Source organism: Oncorhynchus clarkii, chromosome 25, assembly GCF_045791955.1.
Source record: "Oncorhynchus clarkii lewisi isolate Uvic-CL-2024 chromosome 25, UVic_Ocla_1.0, whole genome shotgun sequence".
Classification (NCBI taxonomy): Eukaryota; Metazoa; Chordata; class Actinopteri; order Salmoniformes; family Salmonidae; genus Oncorhynchus; species Oncorhynchus clarkii.
The window spans coordinates 13,477,191-13,490,094 of record NC_092171.1 but is presented as its reverse complement, the minus strand read 5'-3'; the positions used below and the strand labels follow the sequence as shown (position 1 = coordinate 13,490,094).

General features: G+C 43.8%; 1 protein-coding gene across 1 annotated transcript in view; it reads right to left on the bottom strand.

The window, feature by feature from the left end:
- The window catches only part of LOC139383512 (collagen alpha-1(XII) chain-like), a 71,937-nt gene that overhangs the window by 33,916 nt on the left and 25,117 nt on the right, over positions 1 to 12,904 (bottom strand). The window contains exons 15-24 of the mRNA XM_071128077.1: positions 9,915 to 10,181; positions 9,407 to 9,599; positions 8,032 to 8,153; positions 4,042 to 4,191; positions 3,753 to 3,872; positions 3,236 to 3,400; positions 2,818 to 2,964; positions 1,844 to 1,983; positions 1,076 to 1,205; positions 224 to 369 (exon numbers count right to left, since the gene is read on the bottom strand). Coding sequence (XP_070984178.1) covers positions 224 to 369; positions 1,076 to 1,205; positions 1,844 to 1,983; positions 2,818 to 2,964; positions 3,236 to 3,400; positions 3,753 to 3,872; positions 4,042 to 4,191; positions 8,032 to 8,153; positions 9,407 to 9,599; positions 9,915 to 10,181 — 1,580 coding nt within the window. The remainder of the gene's footprint in view (positions 1 to 223; positions 370 to 1,075; positions 1,206 to 1,843; positions 1,984 to 2,817; positions 2,965 to 3,235; positions 3,401 to 3,752; positions 3,873 to 4,041; positions 4,192 to 8,031; positions 8,154 to 9,406; positions 9,600 to 9,914; positions 10,182 to 12,904) is intronic.

The following is a 12,904-nucleotide window of genomic DNA, read 5'->3' as shown; positions in this document are numbered from 1 at the left end:
GCATGTGTGTGTGTGTGTGTGTGTGTGTGTGTGTGTGTGTGTGTGTGTGTGTGTGTGTGTGTGTGTGTGTGTGTGTGTGTGTGTGTGTGTACGTGTGTGTGTGTGTGTACGTGTGTGTGTGTGTGTGTGTGTGTAGTGGAGACTTTGACTGTGTCAGTTCCACAGCTGGTCTGGCCTGGAGTCCCAGCCAGACCTCTCTCTCTCTGGCCCCCGGCCTTCTCACCTCTTTGTCCACAGAGGGCTCGGTGGCATTAATGGCACTGTAGAGTAGCATGTAGCCCGTGGCGCCCACTGCCTCCTCCCACTTCACCCTCATGGTGGTGGGACGCTCCTCGTAGATGGTCATCTTCCTCACCGCGCTGAGGGGCACTGGACAGGGAAACAGGGAGAGGTGAACACTGTGAGATTCTAAACACACATGCACACAAACACACACGCGCACACAATACCATCCAAAACGGCATGTTCGCAGTGAGACGCAGTCATGCAGATTTCATATGGTGAGAACTAAACAATGAGTTATTTTATGGCCGCTTTTATGGAGAAATGACTTGCTTCATAAAATCACGCTATTCTAGAGTACAAATAAAGTAAAGCTGAAGAACAATGTTAAAGAAACACTTAATTCTCGCTGCAGAGAGTGAGTTGGCGCATATATATATTTGTTATTACAATGATGCTGTCTTTAAGCCTCATATCGTACCATAAACAAATCAGTTTAGTTTTTTCTTTAATGTTGAACACAGGGACCACACAAGCATCACAGGAACAGGGTGTGCTTAATATACTGGAAGAATGTTTGTTTTACAGTCCCAAAGATGTCCATTAGTTGATCCCACAGGGATTACGTTTGGGACACAGGTATGTTGAAGCACAGTAATGGACAGGTACAGTATAGTGCAGGGCTTCTCAAACTCAGTCCTGGGGCAACCCAGGACTGTTTTTTGCCCGAGCACTATAGAGCTGATTCAAATAATCAAAACTTAATGATGAGTTAGTTATTTGAATCAGCTGTGTAGTGCTGGAGGGGGGTAGAGGATCAAAGAAGAGCACAGAAAAACAGATTAGGACTCACAGGTGGTTTCAGTCCCCTTCAGTGGATCACTGCTCTCCTCTCCAATGACAGAGTAGACGTTGACCAGATACTCAGTCAGAGGGTTCAGGTTGGGCAGCATGGCTGTGGTCACTGAGCCATCAACAAACATCTACAACCAGACAACAAGAGTGCACATGAACCAGGCGAACACAGCATGATAATGGAGAATGACTTGGAATGTCTATTTTACGTAACCCATTCACTTGCATTGGAAAGGTTTATTTCTATTGGCGGACAAACAAGACAAACTACAGCTATAAGTTTTTCCTGTGTTGATGCATCTGGTTTCAATTGAACCACAAATTAAGTTGTAGAACTCTGACCAAACTCTACCGTTTTCAAACCAGTGTGCGTTTCTATAAGAGCCAAACACAAAAACAACTTAGATCACATACTAGACCACTGCCTCACCAAACCATGAGAGTTGGACTAAAACACTTTTTAAATGAAATTGGAGTCCCAGGAGTTGGAAGTGGATCTAGCAGCTAGCCTACCCCATGCTAGTACACTGGAGCCAATACCCTGCAGTCAAAGTTAGGTGTGGGGTAACAATGAATTCTAATGTAATCTCTTTCATCTTTATTCAGCCAAGTAAGTCACAGAACATAGGCTTTACTACAACTTGCTTCCATCCTCTGGCCCAGGGTTGGAGTGACAGAGGGGTCTGGGAGGCTGATAGAGGGGGATTGGCAGAGGAGTTTGAGGTTAGTCATGGTTACCGCTCGGGTGGACGTTAGGGGTACTAACCTTCTGAGGGCGTCCAGACAAGGTCATGTACTCCACACGGTACTTCTCCACCGGACCTTCAGGGCCTGTCCAGCTGGCACGGAACGAGTAGTGGGTCACCTCCGAGGTCACCAGGTCAGTGGGCGCATCGGGGCCACCACCTATCAGGGAAAAGAGGGGGTCAAAACAACCCTAAGCATAGGATCTCATTGCATCTTTCGCAGGAAGATTACATCATTACATTTGTCTGAAAACACTTAAATATATAGTCTTTATGTATCAGTACATTTTATTTAAAACAATTGAAGGAGAAGTACTAACAACACTTCCACTTTCGCAGGATCTGGAAACAACTCCCTTGCAGAAAATCCAGGAGACAGACATATAGACAGTCTAAGCCTTTCCTAAAAAATTTACCCTACATAGTATTCAGTTACATCTTTTGAATTTGATTAAGGAGCAGACTATTTCTCATTTTAGAGAGGAAAAATAAACTATCGGTGGGGAAAGAGGGCTTTAGATTCTAAATAATTCCCAGTGGTTGGCTGGCCTTCAGCTCCTTGTGTTGTCTCCCCTGGTGCACCAGACATGCTACTCTACTGAGGGTCTCCTCTAGCCATGACCTAAACCCTGTTTACATAACTACAGCCTCACACAACACAGCTGGCTACAGAGATCATCCCCCGTATACACAAAGAGTCTCAAAGTAAAAGTGCTGATCTAGGCTCAGTTTAGCCTTTTAGATCATAATGATTAAGATTATATGGACAGATCCTAGATCAGCACTCCTACTCTAAAATGGTTTGAGAATATGGGCCCAGGCCCCCCCCCCCCCTTATTCATTATGATTTTAAATGCAAAACTGATCCTAGATCAGCACTTTTACTCTGAGACACTGTGAATATGAGCCTTGAGGGATAACCTACATAGCCTATTTAGACTGCCACCTTAACTGTCACGGCAGGGAATGTACAGTAATGCCGGCCTGAATGTACCTGGTCCCTTGACGCTGTTACAGAGGTTGTTGGTCAGGTCGTCCACTATGTCCAACAGGAAGGAGAAGTCAGCCACGTTGTACATGTGGATCTCATCCGGGTCAGTGGCGATGGACCTCAGCTCATTCTCATCAGCGTTCTTCACACCTAGGAGGAGTCAAACAGGGACATCAAGTCAGCTATCCCCTCAGAGCAGGTTGAGGATACATTACAGATATTTAATGAGGAAGATAAGTGGAGAATGGAAAAGGTGTGTAAGGAATTATTCTGGGGCAACTTGAGCATTCACACTGTACTTCAAGATGACAAAGATAACTGCCATTATTTGAGTTAAGACAGATACAAGGAGCTTCAGACGTCCTATCTACTCAAAATAGAGCAAAGGTAAAACTGCCTAGTGACGATGGCTGAGACTCACCAATGGCATACAGCTCAATGCCCTGGTCACGCAGGTTCTGGGAGTTGGCAATGATGTCATCCTGAGACTTGCCATCAGTGACCAGCACTCCGATCTTACGAGCGTTGGGTCTCATCCCAACATTTTCCTTGAAATTGTTCTGGAGGATGTAGTTTAAAGCGAGACCTGCAACGAGAGACGAAACAATTATTCACACTGATTATATGGTTTAATCATTTCTCAGAGGCCTTTCCAACAAGGCAGCTAAAGAGCAAGGAGATTAGGAACAACTCAGTTTTATTCGCATAATGGAGCATACAATTCAGTTTCCTTCACCTTCTGGCTATCACACAAACAGCCCAACCGCCAACAACCAAAGCAGAAGCACAGTTTTCATTTGGAAGTTTATGAACTGGAACTTCTTTCAGTAGCCGTCTAAATAGCCAATAGAAGCTTGAACATGATAGACCTTTAAATGGGACTGACGGTATACAACAGTCTCTGAATGGAGGTTGTGGTTGTAGATTGAGTACAGTACCAGTGAGGGTGTTGCCTCCTTTGTAGGGCAGGTTGGCTACAGCTTCCAGCAGGGAAGCCCTGGTCCTGTGGGCGTTCAGGTGCCACTCAGTCTTGGGGTCACCACTGTACTGGGCCAGACCTAAGAGAAACACACGGAGCCTCTGTCAGATCAGATGCCTTGTATAACCCTCCAACATGATCGTGCCTAGAAAATGACTAAAGAGTGGAGACACAATAGTGATATCTGCAGCAGGTTGCAGGAATGCGCATGTCCTGTGAGACTTCAGGCACACTGGGGTTTAACCTACCAATCTGGACCCTGTCAGGGCTGATGTCGAAGACTCCCACCATGCGAGAGATGAAAGAGCGGATGGTCTTAAAGTTCAGGCGGCCGATACTCCAGGAGCCATCGACCAGCAGGACAATATCAGCCCGGGCTTTGGTCTTACACACCACATCTGAGAGAACAGAGGTTACAGGTCAGAGAGACAGTACAGAACAGTGATGGGGCACTAGTTATTATCATGCAGTTTCAGGTATAACACAGCTGGAGTTATGAGGGCAAAGGTGTTCAAAATGCATGAGTGAGAAGGGAAGTGAAGGAGTAGGAAAGAAAAGAGGTCATTGACATGACATTGTTGACATGGATTCACAGAACATCACACAGAATTCCCAAACACATCTATATCTGTCTCTTTACAAGCAAGCAGTAAAAACACATTTCTATTCCATTTTCAGGGTTACAAGCCATTTTCATCATCACACATTTCATTTCCAGGTGTCAATATAATGGTTGTCTTCTTTTCTTCCGAGATGATCTCTGTCTGAGGAGTGTTCTTCTCTGGCCACTCCTCAGCCTCTCCCCGGGGAACAACAAAAAATAAGCCCTCCTGATGTGATATATACGAGGGCCTCCTTGGTGAGAGCTACTGTGCATTCCTCACTGGCACAGCTCTTCGCTGTGTTCCTGGACACCTGCATGATGAGAAGAAGGACTAGTCCGCAGTCTGTTAAGACCGCAGGTGTGGCAGCAACGCACAGATTGCGCAATCTGCCACTGTTACATGTTTGATTTACAGACTTCTCTTTCCCTCCCCATGCGACCCACAGATAAACAGATGCCCAGCGGAGTGTGAGGGTCCGAGAGTGTCTGAACCGCCGGCCGTTCAGACTACAGTCTGTTTTCGTTAGTCGTAATAAAGAAAATGATCTAAGGCTATCGGACAGAGACAAGATGGGAAGATTTATTGGCCACGCCAGATGTTTGCCCTTTGACTGCAATGTGCATTTCGCCAAGTCAATAAATTCACGTCCAGTCTCTGTTAATGGCACTATAAATTCAAAGTTAGCTTTACAACTTGTGCATTGCAGCACATACGTATCTGTCACTCAAGAGAAGGTTATCTTTTATTTACAGGGAGAAGAAAGAAACTTTAAAAGTGGAAACCGGGAGACAAAAATGTTCATTACTGTCTCTTGTAAAATGTGTTCAAAGGAGAGGGAGGCTGATGTACATATTACTTTAGGCACTTTTAGTGCACCTAATCCCCTCTTCTCTCTTCTCTCTTACTCTCAGTCCTCCCTCAGGATCAGGATGGGGGATTAAATTGAGGAGTACTGGGTGAGGAGAAGGGGGTTATGGGGTGGAGAAGGGGTTTTCTGCCTCCTCTATTAAATTATATTATTGTGGGCGACTGACTGACAGGGTCTTGTCACTGAATCTGCTCTCTATTAGAGGAGGCCTTCCAGGCAGCTGAGGGTCAGGACTGGCCTCTGGAGCCTTCCTTAAAACACATAACATTTTCCTCTCTCTCGTTCCTCACCTAACACTCACTGCCCTGTGCCGTGCTGCGCGCTCACACCCGTGAGGTTGTAAAACATTTATAATTGCAAACAGATTATATATTTTTGGGTCAATTCTGCTGCTCTTAGCTGCTGCTGGATCCAGAAAAATAAAAAGGAACCCAAAGTGACGAAATGATGAAAAAGCGAGCAGCCAACAGATGGAATAGTAGTTACATCTGTTATTTGGTGAGACAATTAGCTTTGAGGAAAGGCATTTAGGGCAACTCGTCTGTTTTTATGGGGAGAGGGATTAGAACGTATTTTCCTAATGAAAAATGGACAGTGTGATATATGTCCCACACTTCGGTTATGGCCGCAGAAGTCACAGCATATAATATATGTGCTGTATAAATTCTTAAGTATGATGAGGGAGATTAGAAAAGGAATTTCAAATCATATTGGTCATTACCCATTGGGCACATACACTGGTTGAATCAACATTGTTTCAATGTAATTTGTCAACGTATTGTGACGTGGAATTAACGTGGAAGATACATTGGGTTCGAAACGATGGGGTCCTTTGTTGGGCAAATCAGATGTCAATGTAACCAACATAACCCCAAACTCACTCCAAATAAACAAAGCTCTTTCCATGACCACGACTGACCGGGTGAATCCAGGTGAAAGCTATGATCCCCTACTGATATAGCCTGTTAAATCCACTTCAATCAGTGTAGATGAAGGGGAGGAGACAAGTAAAAAGCCTTGAGACAATTGAGACACGGATTGTGTACAGATTGCGTGCCATTCAGAGGGTGAATGGGCAAGGCAAAAAATGGAAGTGCCTTTGAATGGAGAATGATAGTAGGTGCCAGGCGCACCAGTTTGAGTGTGTCAAGAACTGCAATGGTGCTGGGTTGTTCACGCTCAACAGCTTCCCGTATGTATCACGAATGGGCCACCACCCAAAGGACATCTAGCCAACTTGACACAACTGTGGGAAGCATTGAAGTCCACATGGGCCAGCATCCCTGTGGAAAACTTGTGACACCTTGTAGAGTCCATGCACCGACGAATTAAGGCTGCTCTGAGTGCAAAAGTGGGTGCAACTCAATTTTAGGAAGGTGTTCCTGATGTTTTGTACACTCACATGTTGACCAGACTGGACACGTCGCGTGCACGAGCGTCGTAAATTTAGAAATCCATGTTATTCAATTATTGCACCCACACTGCTCGCACGCGCCAATGAGCGTCTGCGCTGCCAAGGGCTAAAATAGAAGTCATTCCTATTTCTGACGCAAATCACGCTACAAGTCCTGCCTCTCCCATCTTAAATTAGCTAGCAACAGCAAGTCAGCTAAATAGGACAAATTAGCTAGCAAGTGCAAGCTAACTAGCTAAATTGCCATGCATGTTGAATGCTTTTCGACCTGTCCCCAAATTAATGTAATTGGTTCAGAGTTTGTTTTGATATTTTAACCTGCGTGTCGTGATCGCGTTTGGTGTGGGGGGACAAAATAAATGTATGCACGATAGTGCGCGATGGTGCACGTGCACAGCCGGTTTGGATTCCGTGTCAGTTTACTTTCACATACAGCTTGTGTAAGAAAAGTTAGAGGAGTTACTTCAAACTATTCAATGTTATTTAGGTTGTCTACGCTAATGAGTACGGAGCTGATCGGTGTCTGACATGATACGGGTTGACATGATAGTTCAGCTGAATTGAACACAGCTTGTTTCCAAAGCTTAGCAGGGTACATAGAGGATAGGCATCTGGATGGTAGACTTGTTCGCAGTGAAGTGCATTACCCTTCATATACCAGTAGGAGTCACTGTTAGGCAAAACTGTATCGTTGAATCAAACATACCATTTTACTATCAACATTGAAACAAGGCCAAATAAAATGTCTAACCAACTATAAAATTCGACATAATTTCAACCACCCAATATACAGTATATTGAATATAGGATATAGGAGCATTTTTTTACATTTCTTTGAGGAATTTTCAACTCAATTTCAATGTATACATAGTTTTAATGATTATGTTGAAATTAGATTCATGTTCAAACCTGTTAGTCAGGTTGAGTCAATGTATTTAAGTTGAAGGTAAGCCATAATTTCAATGTTTACAATACTGGTTGATGACTTGATCCAATGTATTTTCCACATTTACTCCACATCACAAAACATTGACACATTTCGGTGAAACAACGTTGATTCAACCAGTGTGTGCCCAGTGGGTAGGGTTGTTGAGTTCTTTGAGGAAAATGTGTTGTTTCACTTTTGCCTCTATAAAATGGATCACAGCTTGTTTATACGATTCCTACAGACTAATATTCACCTTATGCATGACCTTTTACTTTTCAACATGGCCGCTGTGCCTATTAATTGGCTGGGCATAAAGTGAATACAGTACTTTACAGTGTAGTCTCTTGTGTAAAAAGTGCTGTGTGGCTGGTGTTGCTGGCTATATGATTAATCATGTAGGAGGAGTTTGAGAGGAGGCATTACCTCCATCATACAGTGGTGGTTCAGGGGCGTCAGAGAGAGTGGTCTTCTCCTCACCAGCCAATGGCTGGCTCTCTCCCCCCTCGAACATTCCAAACACACTCACTGTGTACTTGGTACCAGCCCTGTGAGAAAACAACTAAATCAGTTACACTTCATTCATCTCAACAAGTTTGTCAGTTTGTCTGAGAGAAATTACTGATAGACGGACCCAACAAACTGGTTAAATAATGAAAAAGCAGCACAGTTCATTCTATCTTTGCAAGGCAATACAGTAACTGTGACAAACCATCTGATATACAGTGCATTCGGAAAGTATTCAGACCCCTTCACTTTTTTCACATTTGTGTTACATTTACAGCCTTATTCTAAAATGGATTAAATAAAAACCATTTCTCAGCTATCTACACAGAATACCCCATAATGACAAAGCAAAAACACATTTTAGAAAAACAGAAATACCTTATTTACATAAGTATTCAGACCCTTTGCTATAAGACTCGAAATTGATCTCAGGTTCATCCTGTTTCCATTTGGAGTCCACCTGTGGTAAATTCAATTGATTGGACATGATTTGGAAAGCCACACACCTGTCTATACAAGCTCCCACAGTTGATAGTGCATGTCAGAGCAAAAACCAAGCAACGAGGTGGAAGGAATTGTTCGTAGAGCTCCGAGATTGTGTCAAGGCACAGATCTGGGGAAGGGTGCCAAAATTGAAGGTCCCCAAGAACACAGTGGCCTCCGTGCTTCTTCAATGGAAGAAGTTTGGAACCACCAAGACTCTTCCTAGAGCTAGCCGCCCAGTCAAACTGAGCAATCAGGCGAGAAGGGCCTTGGTCAGGGAGGTGACCAATAACCAATGGTCACTCTGACAGAGCTCTATAGTTCCTTTGTGGAGATGGGAGAACCTTCCAGAAGGACAACCACCTCTGCAGCACTCTACCAAACAGGCCTTTACGGTAGAATGACCAGAAGGAAGCCATTCCTCAGTAAAAGGCACATGACAGTCTGATTGGAGTTTGCCAAAAGGCACCTAAAGGACTCTCAGACCATGAGAAACAAGATTTTGAGAGGATCTGCAGAGAAGAATGGGAGAAACTCACCAAATACAGGTGTGCCAAGCTTGTAGCGTCATACCCAACAAGACTATAATTGCTGGCAATGGTGCTTCAAAAAGGTACTGAGGAAAGGGTCTGAATACTTATACAAATGTGATATTTCAGTTTTCTATTTTTATAACTAGCTAAAATTTGCGAAACCTGTTTAATTGAATCCATTTGAGAATAAGGCTGTAACCTAACACAATTTGGAAAAAGTCAAGGGGTCTGAATACTTTCCGAATGCACTGTACTTTACATTCCAAAGATAGACCTACCTGAGCTCCTCCAGAACCACAGTGTTGTCATAGGGTCCTACCAGCAGCTCTCCCAGGTCTATATCATTTCCAATGGGGTGGAAAGTGACTTTGTAGCCCTTGACTTCCCCTGGAGCGGGGTCCCAGGTCACTCTGAAACTGGTCCTAGCAGGCTCGGAGGTCTGCAGGTTTCTAGGGGCTTTGTACGGTGACACTGGAACAGAGAACATGAAGATTTGATATAAGCAGATGACTATATAAGCAGATGACTATAAAGTGGAAGTAAAATTAGGCTAAACATTAGGCTAAATATTAGATTATTACAGGTAAAATGCTAGTTCTTAGCGGCCTCTGGAGACCCATTTTCTCCTGGCCTATCGTAGATTTAGTAGTTGATGATGATTGATGATGAGTACATGATACAAGTCTGCATAACCCTCCAGCAACTAGCTACTGCACAGGACTCCCCTAAGCTAACGCAAGCAGCACAGAGCACAGTTCAGTTGTGGTTAATGATAGACCAACGTACGTGTGGTTCCTACTCCTTGCCTTGCTTTTCCTTCTCCCTGCTTGTACACAGGCAGCACCGTGATGTCGTAGGTGGTCATGGGCGTTAAGCGTCTCAAGATGGTGTTGGTGGTACCACCAGGCACCTTGGCAGCCAGCTGTCGCCCTCCCGACGCTGGCTTGTACGTCACCCGGTAGTTGACAACGTTTCCGGGTGCAGGCTGCCAAGTCACCTTCATGCTTTTCTCCGTCTCCTCGGAAACCACCACAACTTTTCCGGCTGCAGACACTGGGAGCGCAAAAGAAGGAAAATTAAACACCAATGCTTGATGGATTGATAGCGGTATTGTGGTGTGTTTGAGTTTGAGCAGAGAGCAGAATTGAAATGCATGTCAAATTGCTGCCTACATTTCCAAATGGTGCAAAGCCATAACGGCTTGTTGGCAATCTAAACATTGGCATGCTTGGTTAGCTCTGAGATTTTTACTGAGGTATCGGTTCAGTTTTCATACGCTTGTGAACACAGATCCACCCAAACATTGTTTTATATCCCAGTCAGAACATACACTGACCAGACCCACTGTGCAGATTTCCATACTATGACCCCAGTATGTCTTTGGTGCAGGAAGGACAAGTGTGAATTGTCAAAACCCTTAACGAGCTCAGGAAAATATTCAGACAGCTAGACTTCAGAGGGAGGAGTTTTATGGATGGAAAAAAAGCAGCCTGTCCAAGTTTTCAGTGTGTGGCTAGACCCAAATGGACCTGTCCTGTTAGCACAGACAGAGAGAGAGCTTGTGGTTCTGGAGGAGGAACCAGCAGGGCGAAGTGACCACGGATAAAAACCATACAAGCCTCTGGAGGTGCCTGAAGGTTGTTTTTGGTGTAAATTGCACATGTCCTGCTTGCCAGAATCAATAAGCAAAACGATGGAGCGACATAGTTTTCCATTAGCACATTTTGTCTCGCAAAGCAGCGGATAAATTCCCCAATCGGGGCAAGTTTCCGTCAATGTGCTTTTCTCACTTCAATGGGTTGCTGTATCACAAGGAGAGGGAAGCACTGTCTACTCCTGTGTCTATCTGAATCCACAGCCTCCCTGATAACTGGTAGCAGGTGTGGCGTATTGCGTCATGGCCATATACTATATAATACACACGTCGTCACCCTGATTACGAAAGCATTTCAGTGGCCTTTTAGGTGGATCAGGTGACTGCCCGAAGCGGTGACGTTATCTGCAAGCTCAAAGAATGAGCCGTAACTGTCACCCTATCTCACTTTTTCCACATCACGCCCAAGAATGAGGCTCAAGTTTGGGCCTTCAAAACCCTTGTTTCCGGCATAACTCTAAAGCCTGCGTCACTCCTTTTGAAGGCTGATAGGAGTGAAGTCATTTAATGCTTTTTTCTTACCATGTCTCAGTTCTATTTGTGGATTATACGGGCTACGAAAGCCACATTATCATGGTTTATTTAAGGAAATAAGGTCTGTACCCAAATCCAATTTCGTGAACCCCGAAGCTATCTTGCTATCGCTCTTTATTGTCATGAGACAAATATGACCCACTCTGGTCCTCGTCTTCATTCCTGGTGCTCTACATAGGCACATTCCAGTTATATAATGACCTACAGTGCCTTCAGAGAGTATTCACACACCTTTTCCACATGTTGTTGTGTTACAGGCTGAACTTCAAATTAATTCATACGATTCAGATTTTTCTGTCACTGGCCTACACACAATACACCATAATGTCATTTTACATATCAATTACAAATGAAAAACTGAAATGTCTTGAGTCAATAAGTATTCAACACATTTGTTATGGCAAACCTAAATAAGTTCAGGAGTAAAAATGTGCTTAGCAAGTCACATAGTAAGTTGAATGGACTCTGCGTGCAATAAGTGTTTAACATAATCTTTGAATGACTACCTCATCTCTGTACCCCACACATACAATTATCTGTAAGGTCCCTCAGTCGAGCAGTACATTTCAAACAGGTTCAACCACAAAGACCAGGGGGGTTTTCCAATGACCGGCGAAGTTATTAATTACACTTTGGATGGTGTATCAATACACCCAGTCACTACAAAGATGCAGGTGTCCTTCCTAACTCAGTTGCCCGAAGAGGAGGGAAACCACTCAGGGATTTCACCATGAGGCCAATGGTGACTTTAAAACAGTTACAGAGTTTAATGGCTGTGATAGGAGAAAACTGAGGATGGATCAACAACATTAATTGACAGTGAAAAGAAGGAAGCCTGTACAGAATACAAATACTCCAAAACATGCATCATGTAATAAGGCATTAATGTAATACTGCAAAAAATGTGGCAAAGAAATTAACTTTTTGTCCGGAAAACAAAGAGGCGTTGTTATGTTGGGGGCTAATCCAATACAACACATTACTGAGTACCACTCTCCATATTTTCACGCATAATGGTGGCTGCATCATGTTATGGTTGTCTATAGCAATGATGAACAACCAATTTCACAGAGCTTGAAGATTTTTCAAAGAATAATGCGCAAATGTTGCACAATCCAGGTGTGGAAAGCACTTAGAGATTCACCCAGAAAGACTCATAGCTGTAATCGCTACCAAAGGTGCTTCTACAAAGTATTGACTCGGGGGTGTGAATACTTATGTAAATGAGATATTTCCGGATCTAAATTGTAATACATTTGCACACATTTCTAAAAACATGTTCTCACTGTCGTTATGGGGTATTGTGTGTGAGAGAAAAAATTATATTTAATCAATTTTGAATTCAGGCTGTAACAACAAAATGTGGAATAAGTCAAGGGGTATGAATACTTTCTGAAGGCACTGTAGATACAACTCTCTGCGGTCATGGAGTATTTTTATATCCTTTTCCAGCTCTGAGTTAACCTGGGGACGAGAAATCCGGAAATGCATCTTCCCAGGCAGAAAGAGAGAGGGAGAGCTACAGAGGCAGAGAGAGAGAGAGAGAGAGTAGAGAGAGAGAGAGAGAGCTACAGAGGCAGTGAGAGAG